At 40.2% G+C, this 25,851-nt stretch overlaps 1 protein-coding gene across 1 annotated transcript in view; it reads right to left on the bottom strand.

Moving 5' to 3' along the window:
* The window catches only part of RAPGEF5 (Rap guanine nucleotide exchange factor 5), a 223,447-nt gene that overhangs the window by 22,804 nt on the left and 174,792 nt on the right, over positions 1-25,851 (bottom strand). The window contains exons 12-19 of the mRNA XM_077809349.1: positions 20,194-20,272; positions 15,467-15,611; positions 12,919-13,016; positions 10,994-11,024; positions 10,012-10,090; positions 5,405-5,554; positions 2,562-2,659; positions 712-834 (exon numbers count right to left, since the gene is read on the bottom strand). Coding sequence (XP_077665475.1) covers positions 712-834; positions 2,562-2,659; positions 5,405-5,554; positions 10,012-10,090; positions 10,994-11,024; positions 12,919-13,016; positions 15,467-15,611; positions 20,194-20,272 — 803 coding nt within the window. The remainder of the gene's footprint in view (positions 1-711; positions 835-2,561; positions 2,660-5,404; positions 5,555-10,011; positions 10,091-10,993; positions 11,025-12,918; positions 13,017-15,466; positions 15,612-20,193; positions 20,273-25,851) is intronic.

Here is a 25,851-nt window from a genome sequence, read left to right as displayed (position 1 = left end):
GAATCCGGTTTAAAGTCCTGCACACTAGGTTGGCATGTAGTGGCTTTGCTAAAATCACAGGTTACATTGTGCTTAAAGTGATAACTTGATACAAATTAATGGAGTCCCTTCCAGAGGAGATGTGGCTGTGTACACTTCACCCCTCCCTCCGCCCCCCAATATTGTATGGCTTTTATGATCTCAATCAAAAAGTCACGTTTAATGAAATATTACTATGTGCAAAAGACAGACTTTTCTTACTTTTCTATTTTCAGATATAAAACAATACAATTTTAAAATTTCACATATGACCAAAGAAAACACAAGATGCCCCAACATAGGGAAGTTGTATGCATCAATTTTTCCTGGACAGATTTACAGGCTATCAAAGGTTGCCAAAACATCTTCTGGGGCTTATGTGATATTCTCCCCACTCAGTGATACTGATGCACTGTGATGTCGTGATACTTATGTTACAACGTAAACATAATGATGCAACATCAGGACATTGCAAAGTCATGACAATGATACGATGTTGCATCAGTTTCCTCTACATGAAAGACAGAGTAGACCTTTCAGCATGAATTTTAAATGATACATTTTTTCCCCATCTGTAGCCTATATTCTAACTTCTAATGACTTATTTTACTCATGTTTGTACCTTTGATTAAAAAACCCCACAACAACTTGGACAATTAGTGATACAGTAACACTAAAGCTACTGCTTCTTACCTCATGAATTGAATTGAAGAGACTCCAATCAAAGTATGTTAATTCTAAGGCAAGATCCCAGGTGTTAATTCCCAAAATTCTCACAGACCTTTGCAGTGATTCCTCATTTTCAGCATATGGATTCTAAGTCAATGGACAGAAACAAAAGGATCCTGAGCAATTCGCAGATGCTCTGCCCTGAATTAGCTACTGCACTGAAGTAAAAGCCCAACATTGAGAAAGTAATCTCCCTGAGTGCACTTAATTTTTTCATCATACTGTCCACCTTCAATGAGTTACAGCCTGTTTAACAAACAGGAGAACGTGATCAATGTCTTCTTATTGCATTAGGCCCTCTCTCTCTCTAAAACATGATTATAAAACACTGACCAGGCAGACAGCGTAATGAAAGTAAAATCCTTGGACTCACTATGGCCTGTTATCAGAAATAATGCTCCAGCAAGTTTTGTATTAAAAATAAAGACAATGTTATGGTGAGTTCCAGTAAGGAAACAGACCAGATTTATAGTACAGAATATACATATAACGTACTTGCATCCCAGAACACACATTTACAAGTTACATAAAACCATCAATTTTGTGATGAAAAATGGCTTACTTTGAGTGCAACTGTCAGGCAGCAATAAAAAATTGTGAGGCCTAATTCACAAAAATTACTGAGCGTATTACTGTGGAACTCATTAAGACCACTGGAGTTGAGGATCATTTGCCATTGCTATTGTAAATTTGATTTTCAAAAAGGTTTCTCTCTCATTTTTATGTCATCAGTCTGAAATTTGGCAAAAGTCATCTACCCAGATGAAAGCTGATTTTGATCAGTTGAGACATCATTTTAGTGCTTTTTTTTTGACAGATACAAAATAAAATTTAAAACCCTCCACAAAACTCTCTGTAACTAATTAAACTAGATTGCTTATCGCTTGCTGGGGACGTTTTGCTAGTAACATTTTTTAAAGGTGGCTAACAGTCTGCAAACAATGTGGAAGATACATGATGATAACAGCATGTCAGCTCATCCAGTAAAATGCAACTAGACATTTCTCTTGCATAGGACAAATTCATGAAGTCTAATTATACTGATAATGTACCACAGCAGTTGGAATACTCATACACTTGTTTCTACATAGTTGCAATGTCGGCAAAAGATTGTTGAAAAGTTCATTTATCGAGGACCTAACTGTGCCTGACAAGTGCTGGTCTACACTGCAGGTGGTGTATAGTAGCACCACCCCAAGAGATACTCTGAGAGGGACTGCACCTAGGAGCATGGGTTCACTCTGCGGGTCTGCCTAGTTCCCCTGGTAGACATAAGCCTCTTTGTGCAGTAGCCATCCTAGGGAGGAACAGATGCTGAACGCAGCAGAGCATGAAAAAGGCTATTATGCATTGGCCCTAAAAAGTGGCTGAGAGGCACAAGGAAATAAAGCTCCTTACACTGGCTCTCTCCATCCCCACCCCATTTCCATCCCTGCACACGGACCAAGCACTATTTGACTTTTAATTTTTCTCTCTTAACAAATGTCAATGAATTGACCAAACCCTTTAAACGGGTATAAAAGCTTAAGCCTATCTGACACATTAACTAATTCCACTGCTGTTTAGTAAAGACACTCAAATTCAGGAACATTTATTTTAAAAGGGACAATTAGCTCAATAAATTACAGAAAGAGACTTTGGCAGTTATTTATGCTACAGCTGCCTTTCTGCAAATAAGTCCAGACAAGTTTTATTAAGGAAATTGGAAAAATAAATTGTACACTGAAAGTATCATTATAATTGAAAAACTACTCGGCTTAGACTTGGAATCAGACAAGTCGACCATTATACAGCTTGAGATCATACAGTCTTACCAAAGTCTCAGTCAGATCTTTTCTGTAGACAAACATCCGACTGGTTGCCTCGAGAGATTTTGAGATAGCCGGGTCATTTGGTTGTAGTTTGTGTTTTTCTTTAAAATATATATATTAAAAAAAAGTTAGAAGCCTCAGAAGTCTACATGCTACATAAATAACCAAGTTCCACATGCAAACAAATGCCACAAGGAAAATTTGTTTTCGCAATTGTAACCGAGTATTGTACGTAGTATTTAATGATTTACTCAACCTGCTCCCATTTATCCACCAGGCTCGAGATACCACTATCTATGTGGCGTACAGTAAATACAATCAAAGCAAGATGTCCATGAAGCTGAATTATTCAGGTCTGTGCCAATCTGCACAAGTGCTTTCAGCTCCTTAGTAGTAAATGATACATTTACATTTGAACCACTATTTATAAGGAGTAAAAAGTTTTGAAATCATTTTGAATGAAAACATCCTCATTTATTTAATCAAGTGGTTTAATAAAAATTACATCTTTAACATTTACATTGCTGACACAAACAAAAGATGCAGCAGATCTCTAACTCATGCAGATGTTATAACAACCAGAAAAGGGAAATACATGGGAGTTATGCACAGACCACGCTACTGATAGTATATAACAATCAGGACACCTTAGTTTTGATAGCACTGAATGAATTAATCAAGGAGAAGAGGTAACAATTTGTGGCTTACAAATGTTATTGAACAAGTGACATTCTTATTGTTGGTTTTTAATTCCTTTTGAAATTTATCAGACAAGTAGTAGTGATTATTATTTTAGTTCTTTCTCTAGAAACAAGCATATATAGGCTGTTAGATAATACTATGCTTCATTATTTATGAATTGCTGGTTTTCTTTAGCTATCAAAGCTAGCAATGAAGTTATCACCGTTATTATTTAGCAGCAAATCCTGCCTCCTAGTTACACAGACGCACAAGACCTGAAAAGCAGCAGAACCACTGTTGTTTTGCAGTTCTAAGAAGGCACTTCAGGCACGTTAGGGCACAGGCAAGGGCATGACAAGTATGTTTGGATATTATGTGGATCTGCTGGCCAAAACTCCCTCTTAAATGTGGTAGCATGGCTGCTCCTCATGCAGGCTCTGGGTTGCAGGGGCAGGATGCCATCCCCTCAACACTTGCATGGGTACCCTGCATAAAATTTGTTTGGGATCTGCATGGGGTGGGGAGGGACACTTTGACCTTATGTTTTGAATGAGATAAATTAATGTGCCATAATTTATTGTATTTATCCATTTTAGGTGAGTACATATAGGACTAGATCCTCAACTTCAATGGAGCTACACCAATTTATGCCAGCTGAGGACCTGGCCCATACGTTTTAAATCTATTCATTAGCCTCTTTTGTAGATCCAGCTTCTTATTGTTATGCAACTAGTTAAATCACCATCTTTGTATTCACTAAGAGTAACAAGGGATACTATAAGTAGGGTCCTCTCAAATTCACGGTCCTTTTTGGTCAATTTTAGGTGATAGGATTTTAAAAATCATAAATTTCATGATTTCAGATATTTAAATCTGAAATTTCACCAGGTTGTAATTGTAGGGGTCCTGACCCATAGAGGAGTTGTGCGGTGTGTGGGAGGTGCTGCAAGGTTATTGTAGGGGGCGGTTGCAGTACTTCTACCCTTACTTACTGGGCAGCTGGAGAGCAGCGGCTGCTGGCCGGGAGCCCAACTCTGAAGGCAGAGCTGCCACCAGTGGCAGTGCAGAAGGAAGGATGGCATGGTATGATATTGCCACCCTTACTACTGCGCTGCTGCCTGCAGAGCTGGACCCTCAGTCAGCAGCCGCCACTCTCTATCCGCCCAGCTCTGAAGGCAGCAGCGCACAGATAAGGGTGGTATGGTGTGGTATTGTCACCCTTATCTCTGCACTGCTGCTGGCAGGGCGCTGCCTTCAGAGCTGGGTGCCCGGCAAACAGTCACCGCTCTCCAAACACCCAGATCTGAAGGCAGCGCAGAAGTAAGGGTGGCAATACTGTGACACCCCGAAAATAATCCTGTGACCCCCTGCAACTCCCTTTTGGGTCAGGACCCCCAATTTGAGAAACATTGGTCTCCCCCGTGAAATCTATATGGTACACGGTAAAAGCACACAAGTCTAGATTTCACAGTCCATGACGCATTTTTCATGGCTGTGAATTTGGTAGGGCCCAAACTATAAGCAAAACAGCTTCCCAAAGATCTTAAGATCTGACAGACACCAAAGGAAATGATGGGGCCAGACAGGTCAAATAGATCAATAGTGTCAGCCTGTGATTTGTGTGATCTCCCTTGAAAGAGAAAATAAACCTTTCTTTGTTAAGCAAGAACGACTAAAATAAGGAGAAAAAAAAGCTACAAATTAGGATAATCCCAACAGTCTTTAATCAGAGAAAGTATTACTTGGGTTGCTTCAAATAGCAACATTTTACACATTTTCTACCATTCCCTCATCCACCCATTACAAATCCCTCTAGCACACAATGCTACTCATCCTCATTTTAAGGCAAGTCATACCTCAAGACCTTCCCAAGTTCATTTAAATATGAAACTAGGAGGCTTATCTGTGGAAAAACCTTATAACATATTTCTAATCACTGAAAGTCCTTTGCACTCCAATCCGGGTGAGGAAATGCAATAACCTACTGTACCCAAGAATTAGCTGTTGTCATGGAAACAACTCTCTGGTAGGCAGCTCCTTATTGTTACTATGGTCATCCAGCTGTGGACTCATACTGGAACAGTTACATCCTTGCACCTGAAAATCTCAACTATGTTTTTATACATGAGATACAGTAAAAGGTTAGATGAGTGAAAATTATTTACCCCCAGAGAATGTGACAGTAACCAGAGTCAGGTCCTCCTCTGCATGCTGGATTTTTTCTGCTATAATTTTCAGTATCTCCTGAGCTGAAGTGGATACTTTAGTTTTTACGCTGACATAGGAATGTTCTGTTATATACACACGGCAGAAAACTGCACAAAGGAAGAAAGAAATGTCCATAAATAGATGAGGACATATACTACTAGGAGGTGGAAGAATTTCACAAACCAAACTGTGGCAATGCCTTGGCTGTTATTCTGTTTGACAATAATCTTTGACAGCAGGAGCTACTGTTGCAGTACATTGACCTACAGGCACACGAACCTCTTAACACAAACATCATCGTTTTTCCCTTCCTCCTCTCCCTGGGAAATCACAAGGACATAATAAAGAACAGTATAGTGCTTCACCAACATACAGTTAGAATTCCTGTAGATATTTACTGCAGAGCAGGTAATCTCTAACACTTTTATTTTGACAGGTTTCAGAGTAACAGCTGTGTTAGTCTGTATTTGCAAAAAGAAAAGGAGTACTTGTGGCACCTTAGAGACTAACCAATTTATTTGAGCATAAGCTTTCGTGAGCTACAGCTCACTTCATCGGATGCATACTGTGGAAAGTACAGAAGACATTTTTATACACACAAACCATGAAAAAATGGGTGATTATCACTACAAAAGGTTTTCTCTCCCCCCCCCCCACTCTCCTGCTGATAATAGCTTATGTAAAGTGATCACTCTCCTTACAATGTGTATGATAATCAAGGTGGGCCATTTCCAGCACAAATCCAGGGTTTAACAAGAACGTCTGGGGGGATGGGGGAGGGGGTAGGAAAAAACAAGGGGAAATAGGTTACCTTGCATAATGACTTAGCCACTCCCAGTCTCTATTCAAGCCTAAGTTAATTGTATCCAATTTGCAAATGAATTCCAATTCAGCAGTCTCTCGCTGGAGTCTGGATTTGAAGTTTTTCTGTTGTAATATCGCAACTTTCATGTCTGTAATCGCGTGACCAGAGAGACTGAAGTGTTCTCCGACTGGTTTATGAATGTTATAATTCTTGACATCTGATTTGTGTCCATTTATTCTTTTACGTAGAGACTGTCCAGTTTGACCATGTCTGTAATCGCATGACCAAACTGGACAGTCTCTACGTAAAAGAATAAATGGACACAAATCAGATGTCAAGAATTATAACATTCATAAACCAGTCGGAGAACACTGCAGTTTCTCAGGTCACGCGATTACAGACATGAAAGTTCCGATATTACAACAGAAAAACTTCAAATCCAGACTCCAGCAAGAGACTGCTGAATTGGAATTCATTTGCAAATTGGAGTCATCACTTTAGATAAGCTATTACCAACAGGAGAGTGGGTTTGTGTGTGTGTTGGGGGCAGAGGGGAGAAAACCTGGATTTGTGCTGGAAATGGCCCACCTTGATTATCATACACATTGTAAGGAGAGTGATCACTTTAGATAAGCTATTACCAGCAGGAGAGTGGGGTGGGGGGAGAGAAAACCTTTTCTAGTGATAATCACCCATTTTTTCATGGTTTGTGTGTATAAAAATGTCTTCTGTACTTTCCACAGTATGCATCCGATGAAGTGAGCTGTAGCTCACGAAAGCTTATGCTCAAATAAATTGGTTAGTCCCTAAGGTGCCACAAGTACTCCTTTACTTTTATTTTGGATACTTTGAAGACAAGTTTCCTCTTCTCTCTTTTTCCTTTTCAAGCTCAGCTGTTGATATTTTTTGCTTCCTTTCTTTCAGGATCAGAAGAATCATAATTCTTTCTATATACTTCAGATCTTCCACCTTGCTTATTTTGAACTTCACCTTTGAAGTTCTAAGAGTGGCTCTCTCTAGTCTTCCTCCATCAATCCATTTATCTAACTTACCTAGCTAGCCATCCAAATCACATACACATCACCATAACATCTTAGCAGACGTGGGGACTGTTCTAACAGCAGTATAATTAGTTCAAGTACAGCTCCTTTTTGGAACATGTGCATCACACCTGTAAGGGACTGATCTGGAGAACTGCCAAAGTGCCTGTAACTTCCATTGAAGTCAAAGGGAGATTCAGGTACTCAATAACTCTCAGTAATAACCTTTCAGCTGGTCTAAGGAGAAAGAATTCAAAGGTCTATCTTGAAATGGGTTTGTCTGGCATGACAGTAACCGCATCGTCATAGGATCAGCTCAGTTAGTACTTCTCTTGTTTCTATTACAAAATTTCAGGCACCCAGGTTTTGCAGAACTGAAATCTTAGTCAGTCATGTGGATTGTAGTAGTAATGTAAGAGAAGAGAAACACACCACCAGACATGTATAATCAGTATTTCAAAAATGACATCATCTGTCAATGAAGCTCACTACCAGAATGGTCTTTATTTTGTACTCACTTTGGTGTTTCATTAATCATTGTTTTTTTTAACCTATAATTTAGTTTTTTTTCCTACAGACAGACTGAGACAACAAAAGTATAGAGATGATCCTTTCTCTCCTCTACAAATGAGATTTCTTTTGTCTCTACTGACAGATGTATACAACAATAGCTCTGCCTCTGCTTCACAAACCTTTCCAACTGCAAGGCATTTTCATTAACTTATGCTACACTAGAGGATGTTGGTCAGCAACTTTACTCTAGTGAAAAACCACAATTTTGTTGTTTGAAGTAGAGGAGGAGAGAGAACCTTAAATTTTAACCCTTACAAAAACATCTCAGTTGGTTGATGTAAGAATTTTTTGTTAGCCTGTCTCTGTTGGCAGGCAGTAAATCAGGTGTTCATCCTGTGACAGAATCTGTCTTTGGAATAGCTAAAAGTCATGAAAAGGTACACATCATCTTTATGATACCAGCTGTAAAAAAAAAAAGGGGCAGGGTGGGAATTGACAGGATTATTTGACTTCCCTATGGAAAGTGTTATCAGACCTGCCTACAATGGTTACCAGAAAAGCCAGTGATTTTCCTCTTGGCTGAAATGTCTTCCCCCCTCCTCCAGGATTCTCTGCCATTGGGGGTGGGGGAGAAGGGGCAGTGATGGGGACTAACAGCAAACACAATCTTTAATTTTAAATTGGGCCAATAATGTCTCCCTTACTTTAAATGGATCTGGACCACACTAGATGTCAGGTACTCATGAACTGTCACCTTTACGGCCTGCCCCGAACTTTATTCCCCACTCATATTTTGAATGTCACATCTGTGGTTGCTATTGCTATGGAGCCACTGAAAGCCTAGAGATGCCACGCTGCACCTACTTTACGAAGTACAGAACAGAACTCAGAGTCTAAGGGAAGTAGGGTGTGGACTAAGTTAGTTTTAAATCACCTTTGCATTATTCTGATCCTGGGCTGCTCCCCGGGCCCAAGAGGCCTCCAGTATAATTTAGATCGAGCTGGAGGTCTGTGTCAGTTACAGCAGCCTCCCCAGAATGCCCTATGGACTGCAGCACTACCTGCAGCATCCACAACCCTGATATGTTCCTCCTGACCACAGCGCCCCATCCTGGCACTCCAAGGGTGGAAGTCTTATGACTGTCTGCTTCAGTTCCTACTTCAAGAGAACCTTCCTCCAGCTGCATATGGGGCTTTGAGGGCCCCTTTATACCACTTTGGCCCTTTTATATGTCATAAAGGAGCCAGAGCAGGGGTGAGGATCTCACCGTGAAATTTTTAGAGGTTGTCTTGTGGGCCTGAAATCCCAACAAATCTGAACGTCAAGCCACAAGTTAGGTAGTATAAGGTAACCCTAGAGAGCTATAAGGTAATCCTAGAGAGCACCACAGGGAAATACTTCTCTGAATATTTAAAGAGCACAGTTATGATAACCATAAATGGGCATTAATTATACTCTGATCTGAGTTGAACTTGTAGAGTTTTTGGACCTTCAGTTACCGTTGTGGACTAGAAAATGTTGCAGGAGTGACTTAATAAAGTGAGGGACTTCACTCTGGTGTTCTCTGCTTAAGCATGGGTCTAGTGTCTCTGTACACAGTAGTTTCACCTCACACAACAATCTGGAGCCATAATATAATTGTCCTCTCTCCCTCAGTCCCATAAAGCTGTCAATGCATAATGCTTCACTTTATTATTGCATTACCAACAATGAAGGCGAAGTGCATTTTGTAGTGGATGATATTAATGTGAAGGGGCGTGTTGCATTCCACTTGCAAACAAGTTTTGGGGGAGAAGATTGTAACAATAGATATTGGAGCCAGGAGCCCTCAGGTGACAGGAATATTAACCTTTTGCAATCTGGAGCCATATCAAAAGCCTGGAAATAAAGTCCATTCTCTTGCCAGCACTCTTGTGAGTCACATACCTTTATTACTGAGATGCTGGGGTGGGAAAGGAAGAGAGGAAAAAAGGGGCCCCTGAGACATCATGTTACAGTTGGAGCCCTGCATAAGGCATCAGACAGAAATGTATTCTCACTGCATTAGATCTTTCTTTTTTTATAGTTCCAGGTTATTATTCAGAAGTTGTAAGTTTGTAATTGAAAATGTTCCTTAAGGGAAGCCTTTATGTAGAAATATTCTTGTACCAATATTTAGAGGTGTTGCACTGAGCTTTTCCTCTAATGCTTCTAAATCATACTTACTTTCCTCTGTTTCATTCATGGTGCCTTTGTGCTGATGCCAATTCTCCTTGAGACTGAATTGGTGGAAAAAGGCTTTATTCTAAGAAGGGATAAATAAATTAAAAAAAAACAATGAATGTATGTGTTCCTGCCCTTTACAAAGCAATAACTGCCTGTAGAACGCTCTAGATATGTCTAGCCAAAATGTGTTCATAGGAAATCCACCCATCCATTGTTGGACAAATAAAGCGGGAGTTGTCTTACTTAACAACAACAGTAGAGGTGGGGAATTCTGAGGAAGTTAAACATGTCTAGGCTAAGCAGTGCAAACATTGCAAGGGGCTCTAATCACATTCACAGATCATTTCTTACATACGGTCCTAAATAGCAACTGTCAATTGGCCTAGTCAGCAATTTCTCTACAATCTCATTTTCTGCTTTCTACATTTCCAAAATGATATTTTTAAGCTTATTACACACCTCAACTTCAGTCCAGTGAATTTCATGAGCACAGCAATTCACTGCCATGTAGCACTTATGTTGACACCCCCCTTTTGCATCCTTTCCTTCTAGTTAAATAGGCACAAATTCATGTTTCTCTATGTGTGTGTGTCCCTGTCACAGCACAACTCCCTTTACTCTGACTGACTACCTGACATTTGTAGCCAATGTCTTTGCTAGATTTGTTTGTGTCTGTCTTCCTGAATTCAAACCTGTATCTATCCAGCCAGGAAAGGGCATGCTGTTAGGCTCCTATTGAATGCTGACATCTCAAAACATGTTGTTAAAATGCTAATAATGTCACAGCCACTTTAGGTCAGCACACACAGCTGAAACCAGAGCTGTGCTGGCTGGGGGAAAAAAAGCTTTTAGCAGCATTGCAGGCCTAGACTCTCGGATGTGTCCTGTCATGTTTTTGGCCAACAGTCATTTTTAATTAGGCTGAGAAGAGGTTATGAGCAAGCAAGCAATGTAAAAGTCAAATATATGTATCCTGTATTACCTTTCTGTGAGGTGAATATTCATCTACAGTGCTGAAACAAAGGGATAATTTGAGTTATTCATTCTATCCAAAGATTAGAAAAGGAATTTGCAGCCAGCCAAAAGTTTATAACATAATATACTCACTATAAAGTTAGTGCAGAGTTCCTTCAGTGCAAGTTGAGGTCACCCAGTTGCACCCAGGAAGAAGTTAGTAGATCATAGGATCAAGCCCTAGCATACTACACTAAAAGCCTTAGGGCCAGATCCTCAGCTTATGTAAAGTGAAACTATGCTGATTTACACCAGCTGAGGTGTACATTTACAAAAGGTGTGTCCAGTCAATGTCCTTTAACATATTTCAGTGCGCACAGTGTACTCGGCAAAGTGGTTCACTGTGAACATTCACATTTTTATATGCCAGTACAAGACAGAGCATGGACTAGTGGTCAGATCAGGGAACTCGAGTCAGGAGTTCTGGGACCCATTTCTGTTTTTGTTAAAACTCCTTTAAACTCAGGGGTTGTCTACATATACAGCTATTCAGTAACAGCTATGCCTGAATAACTCCATGTGTAGACACACACATTCTAGAACAGTTAAGCTAAATAAGAACAAGTAACTCTTGTTTTGGAATATGAGAGTCCACAACATGAAGTTATTCCATAATAGCTGTTCCCAAATAGTTCTACATGTAGACAAGCGCTCAGGCTACCTCTGACCTAGTGACCCCTTTAGGAAGCTTAACCAATCACAGAAACGTAGCAAACCTTAGGAAAAGTGAGATAGTCCATATAAACAATGATTTCACAGATTTGAATGTAAATATCTAAATATCTAATTACACCAAACTGTGAAAGTTTCATGGTATGAGTGATTGCAAAACAGACTTTTGAGGCTATAAGAGTAACAACTGCTGGATAATGATTTGCTTTTAATAGGTTGAAACCCATTTGTTTAATCATATAATCTGGGATGAAAATATAAGTGCTGCAAACTTGTTTGATACTACAGAAAACAAATAAGAGATTCATCCCTAGCGATAAGAACTGGTCACAGTCAATGTCAAAGCTCTCTTTGATCTCAACATGATCAAGTAACAACAAAAAAATTCTACTTACTTAAAACATATGCATTAAAATGTCTTTTAAAAATATAATTAGTATTGAAGAACAAACTTGCCATGTTAGTTGCAAAAGAGGGTTGAGTAAATGTTTCATGGTAAAAGAAGTCCTGCCCACTCACAAACAATACAGTATATTGTATCAGTTATTTTAAATAATTCATTGCTAATTACTGGTAAGGCTAAGATTTTGTCACGGAGGTCACAGAAGTCACAGAATCTGTGACTTCCAGAGACCTCTGTGACATTTTCCACTTCAGCCCTGGGGCAGCCAGCCGATGGGGGCCCCACAGCTCCAAGTCACTGCAGGGTGGAGGAGGATGAGGGAGGGCACCCAGGAGTTCCAAGCTGCTGGGGCGGCAGGGGACACCCGAAGCTCCAGCAGCGGTGGGTGTTGGACCCTCCTGCCTCCCCAATTTGTCAGTTATTTTTAGTAAAAGTCAGGGACAGCTCACAGGCTTCCATGAATTTCTGTTTATTGCCTGTGACATGTCCGTGACTTTTACTAAAAATAACCGTGACAAATGGGTCATATTTTGCCACACTTACTCACACTGAGTAGTACTCTACTCCACAAGTACTCTACTCTCACCAAAATTAATGGGAGTAATTGTATAGTACCTTACTCCACAACATGAGAAAAATTGGACTAATTTGGCTTTATGTAAAAAGAAAGGTTATTTATACAACACCATGGCTGTTGTTTTCCTTGTACTGTAGTTATATTACTTATCCTTTCGTCTTTCTCTGTGCTAAAGAAAAACGTAAATAAAAAAAGTAAATTACACCCAAAAAAATGAGGGTTGACCAAAATTGATACTTACTGACGACGATGCATTCCAAGTATCTTTTGAAATTCTTTCAATTCCTTCTCGAGTATGGGATATTCATATACATCATCTAACACATTTCTGTATATTGTCTGAAAGAATAAAAAAGGGTATCTGCACATATCTGATGACTGAAAGAAATATTATATATCATATCAGCAGCCTCCATCAAATGAAGCATTACCCTAATAAAATAAATTCCAGGAATGTTTTAAAATGGGTCCTGTAATCCAGGCAGTTCCTGTTTAAATAACTAAACCAGTCAGTGTCTGGCTACTGTACGGAGAAGTATTCTTTGTATACCATAACCAAAGGATAGCGCTAAGGTGTCAGCAGTCTGTGGAAAGATTTAAAACGGCACTTTTGTTTGTTACTTTAAACCTGGTTTAGCTCATACCAATCTACTTTTAAGCATGAAAATAGATCACACCATCATCACTCGATCAAAACAATGACAGTAATAATAATTAATCAATTGATTTGACTACTAAGATTAGGAGTATTTTCATTTATTTTCTGCATTTACATCCAAAAATTTTCTAGTCCCAAAATCTCTCACATGGAAATGACAAGATGCTCCTAGTCTCAAATTAACGAGCAAATAAATCTTATGTTCTTGATTTTTTGCATTTCCTGAATGTCATTATTCAAACCCTTCTGAGAGCCTCAACTAATTATGGAAGACATTTGACCTTAGATATAAAGTAAACAAATTAAACTGACTTTGACACTTGAAGTCATTATGGAGGCAAACATTTTCTCTTTGATCTTCTATACCCATCCAGAAGTTTATACAGAGTTTCTCCTGGCTAACAAATGGGGATCACATACTAAAGGCCAAATTATCAGCCCAACTTCACAAACTGTGGGCATAAATAATTTTGGACTGCAATTTCATATGCAATTTTTTCAGGTGCAATTCAGACCAACTGAACATTAGCAGTAGCAGTAGAGGTACTGTGGTGGTGCCTTAAGCCACAGTCAGGGATTGGGGCCCAAAGTGCTTGGCTCTGTAGATAAACACAGAACAAAGAGACAGCCCCTGCCCCCACGGGCTTACAATATAAACCAACATTTAATAAAATGTAAATCCCCCATTGTTGGCGCAGTTGGTGCCCAACTCCTAGCACTGTTTTACACATGGAATGTCCCTAGAGCAGAAACCCTGGGGCCCCTACTTCTATGTGCTCTGCACCAGTCACAAGGAACTCAAATAGCAAAGAAGCCCAAAACTTTCTCCAAGATTAGTTTAGCATTGCAGGGTTCTTAAGTTTACCATGAGTGAATCCATAACAGAAAGTGCCCCCAACCAAGTCCCTAAATGAAGGTAAAGAGTTTTACTTCAGGAAAGGAGAAGGAGCTCAGGCAGTCTCCCAAGAGAATTCCTTCCTTCCATCAGAAATAGGAAATAGACAGATCTAGGCCCAGCATAGCATTACTATTTTAATGACAATCAAGCTACAGTTGCAGTTAGAAATCACCGAGACAGGACAGTAAGGGCTTGTCTATGCAAGAATACGCAAGAGTCCATATCAGAGGGGTGTAAATTCTAGTGTGCAAAAGTGTATCACGCAGTAGCTAGCCCATATGGACTCTGCTGGTCCCTAGTATGTGTTAATGTAGTTCCATTTCAAACAGCAATTACATTAATATGCACTAGTAATTTTTAGTCCACACCAGCAAGGTCCACATAGGCTACTTAATGCGTGACACACTAGTGTGCACTAGAAGTTACACCCTGCTGATGCAGACGAATGCATCATACAGACAGACCGAACACTCCTTGCTCATAAGTAAGGCAGAAATTTAGGGCATGTCTACACAAGCACTTACTGCACACCAAGCTGGAATGTAAATCTACAGTTCTCCAGCATGCCGCCCACTAACTATCCATCTGGGCCCTGCTGATCTGCACTAAAAGTTCTTAGTGTGCACTGACATACGTGTCATGCAGTATGTGCTTGTGTAGAGAGGCCCCTTCTTTCTCAAAATGCATAATGGAGTTACCAGGGTATCCACAAGCACCCGTCAAACAGTACAGGATTGATGTTCTGTGTTAGGCTGATGCAGTGTTTGCTGAAAGGGGCATAAAATGCTGTCCCAGTCTATGTTATTTGGAACCCTGATTTGGGAAGTTCTGGACCGGTAAAGAACATGAGTACACCTGTGGATATTTCCTTTACCTGTTAATTTTTTTCTTCAAAATATTAGTCTAGAGCTCCTCCCTTTAAAGATTACCCACCCTTTTACAAGGTTTCGTATTAGAACTCGGTGTTTATTTCCAGTGTCTCACATAACAGATATTCAGTTGAAACTTAAAAATCAATGAGGCATTAAGCCCCTTACATGTAGAAGGTCACTTGGTCATACTGTTTCCATCTATAGGCAGAGAGGGCTTATGCCCTAATCGCTGACCTAGTATAAAAGATCTCAAAGGTAAGAAAAATTATGCCCAATATTTTTCTCATTTGGGATTTTCAACACATATACCTAAGAATCTGTTATTTATAGTATTAAAGTGCATCAGTGCGTATTACAGTACCTTTAAAAACTGCTTTAAATGCTCATCTTCATGTAACCAGTCTTTGTAGAGAGAAGTCCACTGAGACACCAAATGCAAGACTTTTCGTTTTCTACAGGGAACATCTGCATTTTCTTCCTTGTCTTGATCATTCTTAGCACAATAGGTACAATAGGTTAAGGAACAGAAGCCTGGGGTATCGTTAAAATGTAGAAATTAAAGGGGGAAAAGAACAGTTAGGTCATATCATCCATCCCCCCTGGCAGTGCAGAATTTTTCACTATACGATATAGACTTAAGTCCTTATCCTGTGTAGTTTAGGAAATTGAGAAGGGTTATCAACTTTTAGGAATGAAATACACAGTACAGAGATGTCAGCTGAGTCTCATTGCTACCTGAATATATTTCTTCTTGATAGATTGGGGACACAATTCTATAAAAGGAAAACCAATTTAAAAGGAATTACACAACATTGAGTCATATCTTTTCTCTGCAACTGATATAGATGCAAACATGATTTCCTGTTGGAAGCAGGACAATGCATCATTAAATACAAACATTACATTTTGGAGCACAGGAATTCTTTTTGTTCCCCAATATATAATTATGCATCAGCGGAAATAACGCATAATTTTTAAAAAAGTAAAAGGGATCAATTTTGACCATTTCCCCCCAAGTCTCAATGCAAATAAAAGCAACAGGAGAAAACTGCCATATCACACAATCTACTTATTACTGCCTCTTACCCACTCTTTCTTTCCTCAAGTATAGAAAATCATTTGTTTGCACACTTTTGTGCATCATGTTATTAAAACTGAAACTTGACAAATCAGTTCATTTTACAGCAACAAGCTAATTAAAACAAACAGTCGACATCAGATGGAGGTAGGTGGAACATTTTCCTGAAAAAACATGTTTTCCATCTTTAAAGTGGGATATAGAATATATAGTACCATATCATTAAAAGGTTGTAAGATATACACCAATTATCTTCCCCTTACGACACATTAAAATCTGTAAATTATATAGATGTGAGTATTTTTAGGAGCTGTCTGTATCAGAGGAAGCATAGTCTGGGTAAGTTTAAATCTAATTTTGTAATGGTATTTTATAAATGTCAGTATAAACCAACGAATAATTTTTTTTTTTAAAGCACTGGGTTGAACTGTCCCATGGCTCCTGGGGGTTCGGGGGAGGAGGGGTAGGCAACTTTGGTTTCATTCATGTTTCAAACACTATATTTTAAATTTATAATTGATTTTTTGTAGATGTAGGAACATTAACTACCCTTTACATTTAACTCCTCCAGATGTTCACTATTGTTGTCATGTATACAAGACATATGGCTATTTGCAGATGGAAGAAAGTAGGATTTAATCAATTCATAATGAAGTATACCCTCTACAAAAACTATTAATTGTACTGTTTAATTCAAATCAGGAACATGAGAAGATGAGGAAGCTAAACTAATGTGTCTGTATAAATGTACACAGGTATATTATATACATGCATGTGTGTGTTTACATGAGACAAGAAAAACTATATTAATTTGATAATTGTACACAGATAAGCAACAAAAAGAATAAGGAAATGAACATGTTGAGGTTGAACTCAATCTTATCTCTGTCTTAATGAACTTTTGCATTACAATACAGTCTTCAGTTATGTGGTCACATACTACAATGGAATATATTATGTTTTGCAGTTCTGCATACAAGTTACTCCTGAGGGCATTCTGCGCCAAAAAATTAAAAATTCTGCACACAATATTTTAAAATTCTGCAAGTTTTATTTGTCAATAAATAAATGCAGAGGCTCCAGCCTGGCAGTGCGGAGCACAGGCCGCTAGCTTGCTGAAGGTGGGAGATCACCCTGAAGCCTCCCCACCCTGCACTCCCAAGACACGGACTCAGCAGTGAGGCTGCACCCAACCCTGACACAGCACAAGGCCTGGGCCTGCCCCAGAAACACCCTGGGGCCCTGCCCATCTGCGCCAGGTGCACCAAGTGTGGGGCAGGCTCAATCAGACAGGATCCAAGTGTGGAGGGGCTCAGTGTGGGGGGAATCCAGGTGTGGGGTGAGAGGACTCCGTGTGGGACAATCTGGGCGCAGGCAGCTCAGTGCGGGGTCTAAGTGTGTGGGGGATCTGGATAGAGGCCTGTTGGGGGGGTTCCAGGTGCAGGGGCAATGGGACTCTATAGGAGCTTCCAGGTGAAGGTGGTTGGGGTTCAGCAGAGGGGCTGAGTGTGGGGGTCTGGGTGCTGGGGGAAGGGGACTTGGTGGTGTGGGTACGGGGTTGGGTGGATGTGGGGAACACCTACCCATACAGTGACCCCTCTCCCCACAGTTAAGAGCGACGGGGACAGGAAGCAGGGGAGGATGCTGAGCTTCCTGCAGCTGGGGGAGGTTTCTGGGGGTGGGTCTGACACAGCCCCAGCCACTCCTTGCAGGGGAAGATGAAGTCCCATCCTTTCCTGCCTCCAGCCCAGCCGTGACTAGCAGCTGATCCTGGCTCAGGGTAGGAGCCACTGGCTGGGGTGTGCCCAACCCCACAGTGATTTACCTCTCTGCCAGCTGCTCCGGGTGCCTGAAATGACGTACCCGCTCTGCTAGGGAGTGGTGCATGACTTCTCTTGCAGCTTCCCTTTGCTGCCCTGTCAGAAAGTCATATTTCTATGGGGAAGCAAAGAAATCTGTAGGTAACATGAATTCCGCACACGTGCAATGGCGCAAAATTCCCCCAGGAGTAACAAGTGTATATATGTGATTGCATAATTAAAGACTGTATCATGGTACACGGGACAGAAATAATATTGCACGTTCAACCATAGTACTGGAATTTCTGATTTTTGGGTGCTTAGGCATGCAACTATAATGCTCTCTTAATGTAGGCTTGTGTGTGTGTGTGTGTGAGAGAGAGAGAGAGAGAGACACACACACACAAAAACAAATGAAACAAAGCACCTGGTCTGCAACTGCTTGAATTTTGGGGAAGTTCAGATCCAAATCTGGATTTGAAGTTTCTAGTTTGAGTTTCTCTCTCTGGGTAATGAACAGAATGCCAATCTAAACATACCTGAACTTTCAGAGATTTCAGTTTTGTATCCAAATCCCAGAATAAACTCCACAGCTCAGGCCTCTCTTTGTGTAATTATATATAATTAGGCAGTAGCCCACTTTTTTCAACATTCATATGTGCAACCCCTATACATGCATGCATACTCTATAGTTTATAGTTTATCGTGTGTGTGTGAAAAGCATAATATTTCCTCCCAAACATCCAGATGGCTATTCTTAATAAGATAAAACTTTAAAAAAATGTTATCCTCTTGTGGCACATTTCATTATGTGATATAATGGGAAATATGAAATGTCATTTATTGCATCATTTCCTCGGTTCCAAGAAAATGGTAGTCAATGAACTATTAAGATCCATTTCATGCAGATATTCCAAAGGAGTTCTGGAGATAACACTGTTTTAGAACTTTGTCTACACTGTCTTTGTGTTTGATTATATGGCTTAGTTCAGCGGTGGGCAAACTTTTTGGCCCGAGGGCCACATTGGGGTTGTGAAACGGTAGGGAAGGCTGTGCCTCCGCCAACAGCCTGGCCCCACCCCCATCCGCCCCCTCCCACTTCCCGCCCCCTGACTTCCGCCCCTCAGAATCCCCAACCCATCCAACCCCCCCCCCCGCTCCTTGCACCCTGACTGCCCCCTCCCGGGGCACCCTGCCCCAGCTGCCCCCGCCCAGGACCCCATCCCCTATCCAACCCTCCCGCCCCCCCTCCTGCCGGGACCCCACCCCCTATCCAACCCTGCTTCCTGTCTCCTGACTGCCCCCTAGGACCTCCTGCCCCTTATCTAATCCCCCCTCCCCCCTACCAAAGCAGCAGGACAGGCTTATTGGAAAGCCTTGGAGGTGGGTGGGCACAAACAGCACTACCCGCACGGCAGCGTGGCTGTGGGGGAATGAGGACAGCAGGGGAGGGGCCGGGGGCTAGCCTCCCTGGCCGGGAGCTCAGGGGCCAGGCAGGATGGTCCTGCGGGCCAGATGTGGCCTGTGGGCCATAGTTTGCGCACCTCTGGCTTAGTTACAATATTTCATTTTTCATCCAGTCTAACTGGCTGAGACATACATTTTTAAGGTGGGATTTCCTTCCTTCTGTTCTTTGTGGTGGCTTGCTACTAATTTTTAGGGAAGAAAATGAAATGTGGTCACTACTTGTGGATCAATAAAAACTAGATATATTATCTATTAAGCAACTCTTTGAATTTATAGCATATTCCACAACCACAACTTAAAAAGTCCCTATGCCAGTTTCATTTTTAACCTCTCTTATACATGGATTAATATTGAGGCAAACCTACTTAACACAATACTGCATAGCAAATTAGGACCAGATTGACACTTGCCCTTGAGCAAATACACATCAGGGGCGAGGGCACAGGGGTGGATAAAAGAAGCCGCCTCCACACGGGCTAGGGTCTTTTATACAGTTACACCAAAGGGTGTATTAATCTCCCAAATGAAGATAGGTACAAGATGAGGCTCAGAGCTCTCTCCTGGCAAATCAATCAGCTGGGGCTGTTTCAGTGCCATGAAGGGAAGCAGGATGCAATGTTCCCTTGACATGGTGTACAAGTATACCCACATTGCATTCTCTGGAGTCCTGGGAGGGGTTGTGACTCCTGTAGGAAAGAAGATGAGGACTATATATACATAACTCTTTCAGTTAATGAAGGATATTGCCTCAGCAATGCCTGGCATAAGTCATCAGTTGTCATGAAGACTGTGTACGTGAGAAGGAAGTCATCAAGGAGGGTCTCTGCAGAGAAAAAACAAAAGAATCCCAAAGTACAGTAAGTTACAGAGGTGAGGAGGCAGCCACCTCTTGCTGCTAGTGTGCATGTCAGGAATATGACTTGTTAAAATATTCAGAGGATTCAAGCCCAAGAAATTTATTATTTATTTAGTTATTGTACATTTGGAACAGTTCACAATATGCTGTCTCTGAGAACATGAGATTTTTGTGTCACAGTGGTACCCTAAATGTTTACATTATTTGTAAATCAGAAAAGACTGAATCAGGCCCTTTGGATAAGGCTATACATTGTAGGTTTTTAAATAAAAATTGTAATGCTTCCTTTATGCATCTTTTTTCACATTGTGAGCTTTAAAATGGTATTTCATCAATTTAGTAAGTTAGGTCATTTCCAAAAAAGTTTATTAAAGTTTATGGCAAGAAGATAGACAGATAGAGGCTACAAAAGCCCATTAAAAATTTCTTCTTTTCTAGACTGCTGGTACTGTAGGTATTTAGTGAATGACTCATCCTTCTAAAGCAAGAGCATATGTGAAATCACCAGCTAGTCTCTATCCCATGGTTAGTAAAAAGGTGCTTATGTCACACAAAAAAGTAACCATCCCAATTGGCACCCTTGTAGGTAATCTCAGCAAAGCAATCTTACCACAGGCTTGATTAAACTGTTTTGGGGAATTTGAAAGAGTAGAAGAAGTGAATTTGTATATACATTGACAGGGATCCAAAAAGCAACTGGTAGCACACCAGGTTTGAATATCATTTTAAGCTTCTGTTTGCAGTGTTAAGCTTTTGGAATTTTTTCTTAATCTTTATTTAATAATGTAACCAAAGCTCTCTCTGTCTCTTACATTCCTCCTTTTGGCTTTGGTGGTATTTTAACAAAGCAAGCTAAGTCATTTGTTTAAATAATAGCTCTATCCACTGTATTTGTTTTGCATCAAGTCTTTGGGTAGTAAACTGTACTAGTTCACAACTCAGTATAACAACATGAAATTCTATTCCTCCTCCCTCCCCCTCACTTATCATATGAGCCTCAGGATTCTTCTAAAACTTTCGGGCATGCAACAAAATCAAACTAGTTCACTTCCTATTCCCGTAAGTTATCCAGAATTTTAATACATCCTATAGGAACATATTTGCTGTGCAAATGAATAAAGCAATCGTTACTTGTCTAAAAATGGACAAGAGAGACTATTGCCCTTCATAACTTAATGTGAAAATGAATGTCTTTTTCTTTTATAAGATTTTAGATATTAAGAATTTCCTCTCTACGTTTTAGTAAATGTACTGCATCACTTCTAAAAATAAAACAAACAGTCTAGCATCAATTATTTTACCACATGAGAATATGCAAGTGGATATAAGTTGAACAGAACACTCCTGTCATATGTACAGCATGCAGTATTTCGGCAGCTCCTTCATGCACATTGACTTAAATGGGAGATTTCCTGATATCAGGACTGAAGGCCAAATCATTCCTTACACATTAAAAAAGACAAGGCAGAGCCAAGAAACTCCCTGGTCCTCATTCTCCCATCACTTGTGCATGGCCAGTTCCCACTGAAATCAATGTGCATTGTGTGCAACTGACAGGATATTTGGGTCTCATGGGTTTTTAAACTCAGAGTTTCTGAATCATTATCACAACTAGTAGGATACCTTCTTGGAGTGGATGTGTCCTCAGAAATACAGGAGGAGGGCACAATGCTCTTAAGAGTTCTGAGGCATGTCCACACAGCTGCTGGGACGTAAGGTGGAGGAGTCTAAATAAGGACTACCCCCCTGAGACATACTTGATTCCCCATGGCAGCATGTCTGTTCACTTACACCTCATTCAAAACCAAACATCATGAAGGGGATTTCCATGTAAGATAATGATGAGAGAATCAGCATTATCTTGTACAACTACTTCCCTGCTCTTTCGAGGTGGGATTAGACAAAGCAGAATGGCTATTCTCCAGCCATGCCTTATGAAAGCTCCTAAACCTGAGGGCCATACACAGGGTGTAAGCTTTTGAGTGGGTGGGGTGTGGTGGAAATGATGCCCAGTTATGCTTAATATACCGGTAATGCCACTATTTCCAAGTCCTTCATGGTTTTTTGGTTGTTGTTTTGTTGTTGTTTTTTGAGTACATAGAATCAGAATCATAGGACTGGAAGGTATCTCAAGAGGTCTTCTAGTCCAGTCCCCTGCATTCATGGCAGGAATAAGTGTTATCTAGACCATCCTTGACAGGTGTTTGTCTAATCTGCTCTTTAAAATCTCCAATGATGAAGATTCCACAACCTCCTTAGGCAATTTATTCCAGTGCTTAATCACCGTGACTGTTAGAAATTTCTTCCTAATGTCCAACCTAAATCTCCCTTGGTGCAATTTAAGTCCATTGCTTCTTGTCCTGTCCTCAGAGGTTATAGAGGACAATTTTTCTCCCTCCTCCTTGTAGCAATCTTTTACATACTTGAAAACTGTTATGTCCCCTCTCAGTCTTCTCTTTCCACACTAAACAAATGTTGAATCCAATGAAGTGAGCTGTAGCTCATGAAAGCTTACGCTCAAATAAATTTGTTAGTCTCTAAGGTGCCACAAGTACTTCTTTTCTTTTTGTGAATACAGACTAACACGACTGCTACTCTGAAAACTGTAACGAGAGTGATCACTTAAGGTGAGCTATTACAATCAGGAGAGCGGGGGGGGGGAACCTTTTGTAGTGATACTCAAGGTTGGCCCTTTCCAGCAGTTGACAAGAACATCTGAGGAACAGTGGGGGGTGAGCGGGGGGTGGGAGGGGAGGGAGAGGGAATAAACATGGGGAAATAGTTTTACTTTGTGTAATGACCCATCCACTCCCAGTCTTTATTCAAGCCTAAGTTAATTGTATCCAGTTTGCAAATTAATTCCAATTCAGCAGTCTCTCGTTGGAGTCTGTTTTTGAAGTTTTTTTGTTGAAGAATTGCAACTTTTAGGTCTGTAATTGAGTGACCAAAGAGATTGAAGTGTTCTCCGACTGGTTTTTGAATGTTATAATTCTTGATGTCTGATTTGTGTCCATTTATTCTTTTACGTAGAGACTGTCCAGTTTGACCAATGTACATGGAAGAGGGGCATTGCTGGCACATGATGACATATATCACATTGGTAGATTTGCAGGTGAACGAGCCTCTGATAGCGTGGCTGATGTGATTAGGCCCTATGATGGTGTCCTCTGAATAGATATGTGGACACAGTTGGCAGCGGGCTTTGTTGCAAGGATAGGTTCCTGGATTAGTGGTTCTGGTGTGTGGTTCATAGAATCATAAAATATCAGGGTTGGAAGGGACCTCAGGAGGTCATCTAGTCCAAGGCCCTGCTCAAAGCAGGACCAATCCCCAATTTTTGCCCCAGACCCCTAAATGGCCCCCTCAAGGATTGAACTCACAACCCTGGGTTTAGCAGGCCAATGCCTAAACCACTGACCTATCCCTCCCCCCCACTGAGCATTTGCTTCAGTGGTTGCTGGTGAGTATTTGCTTCAGGTTCGGGGGCTGTCTGTAAGCAAGGACTGGCCTGTCTCCCAAGATCTGTGAGAGTGATGGGTCGTCCTTCAGGATAGATTGTAGATCCTTGATGATGCATTGGAGAGGTTTTAGTTGGGGGCTGAAGGTGATGGCTAGTGTAGTTCTGTTATTTTCTTTGTTGGGCCTGTCTTGTAGTAGGTGACTTCTGGGTACTCTGTCAATCTGTTTCTTCACTTCAGTAGGTGGGTACTGTAGTTGTAAGGAAACCTACTGACCACTATTCCTACCTACATGCCTCCAGCTTTCATCCAGACCACACCACACGATCCATTGTCTACAGCCAAGCTCTACGATACAACCGCATTTGCTCCAACCCTTCAGAGACAAACACCTACAAGATCTCTATCAAGCATTCTTACAACTACAATTTCTATCATTTGTTAAACTTTGTAGAAAATATTATTTTTGTGTAAGAAACACTTATCTCGAATACAAAGGCATTGTACAGAGCTGTACTCTAGATAAAAAGGACATCATTCATTCTGATCCATCTCTTTTGGAAAATATAATGCAACTATTATTGTGAAAGGTGGTTTTCAAAAACAGTTCTTTGGAAACTGCTCTTTGTGGTATCAAGAACTACATCTAATCTCATATCCTAGTTCTTTAATAAATGGTACAATTGTGCAATGATCTTTATGAAAAATTAAAAAAATGCATTTGCTACAGGTTATTTCCATAATGACTTTATTAACAGTTCTACCTACAGGCAACATATCAATTCAAACAAAATACAATATGTAAAGAACATGTTGACAACCATGAAGCTTTGAGGCAAAATAGAATTAAGTACTACCTAACTGAAAGTGTTTAAAATGAAATTTGTATCTAGAAGCTTTTACTGGGCTAATGTAATTGTAAGAAAATGCTGTAACCTTTATTGTACTAATTAGCACTAAAACCATTGATATGAGATATTGTTCTGGCCATCTCATTGTCTGTTAGATTCTCCAGGATCATCAAGTCTGTATTTTAACTTTATAAAAGAAACACACTGTATATTTTTCGGTAGAAATATTTTTTTAAATTGAAGAGTTATTGAGGGGAAGATTTGAGTTTGCTAGCCTTGACCCTTCCTAGAATAACTTAAAACTATTTATAATCTCTCCATACATTTTAAAGCTTATGATTCACATCTAATCTACACACAAGAAAATAAAAATACCTGGGACAGACATGCTTGCCACCTCAATTCCATAACATCCTTAAATGGCTGCTTGGAGATCCAATACAATATTATGATACGCAAGATCCTCAGCTGCTGTAAACTGATCCATTTCCATTGACCTCAACAGAACCAGGGCAATTCATACCAGTTAAGGATCTGCCCCTAGTTTACAGCATCCACTTTTCTCTTCATGTGCAGAAGAGATTTATGTGGGTAGTTCCTATCCTTTAATTCCTCCCCAAAAAGAAGATATACCACTAAGCAAAACATATATATATAGCTTGTGTGTGTGTGACAACAAGAAAAGTTCATAAAGTATTATTATTGTAATGCACCTATAGGCTAAGCCTCTCTAAATTGTGTCTCATCCTTTTTAGAAATTGAACCCCCTAAAGGAATATTTTTAACAAAAAGTCTATATGCTACATGTGGTCCAATAATAGATTCACTCATCTGTTAAACTACTTTAACAAGTAAGCAAAGGAAAAGTGCTTTTGACAGACAACATCCTATAATAGTAATTTAATCTAAGTACTGTACAGTAATGATAATATTTAAAACTCTTTGCATCACTTAAATTCCCCAATGTATCGTCATTAACTATAACTGCATATTTTCTCTTCAGATGTGCTCTAATTTAAAATAGTTCTACAAGGGTTTTACGCAGTACACAAACACTATACCCAGGGACCCAAGAAATAAATGCACAGCAGTGTAATATGTGTAATAACAGGCTTTAGTGGATCTTGAAGTTAAATTACTTTAACCTTTGGAACTCTAACATCTGAGTAAGGACCACAGCTTGGTGAACACTGAAAAAAATGTTTTCAAATAACCTTTTGGATTTGGAAATAATTTG

This window comes from Eretmochelys imbricata, chromosome 2 (assembly GCF_965152235.1).
Source record: "Eretmochelys imbricata isolate rEreImb1 chromosome 2, rEreImb1.hap1, whole genome shotgun sequence".
Classification (NCBI taxonomy): domain Eukaryota; kingdom Metazoa; phylum Chordata; order Testudines; family Cheloniidae; genus Eretmochelys; species Eretmochelys imbricata.
This window is presented reverse-complemented; position numbering and strand designations above follow the sequence as displayed.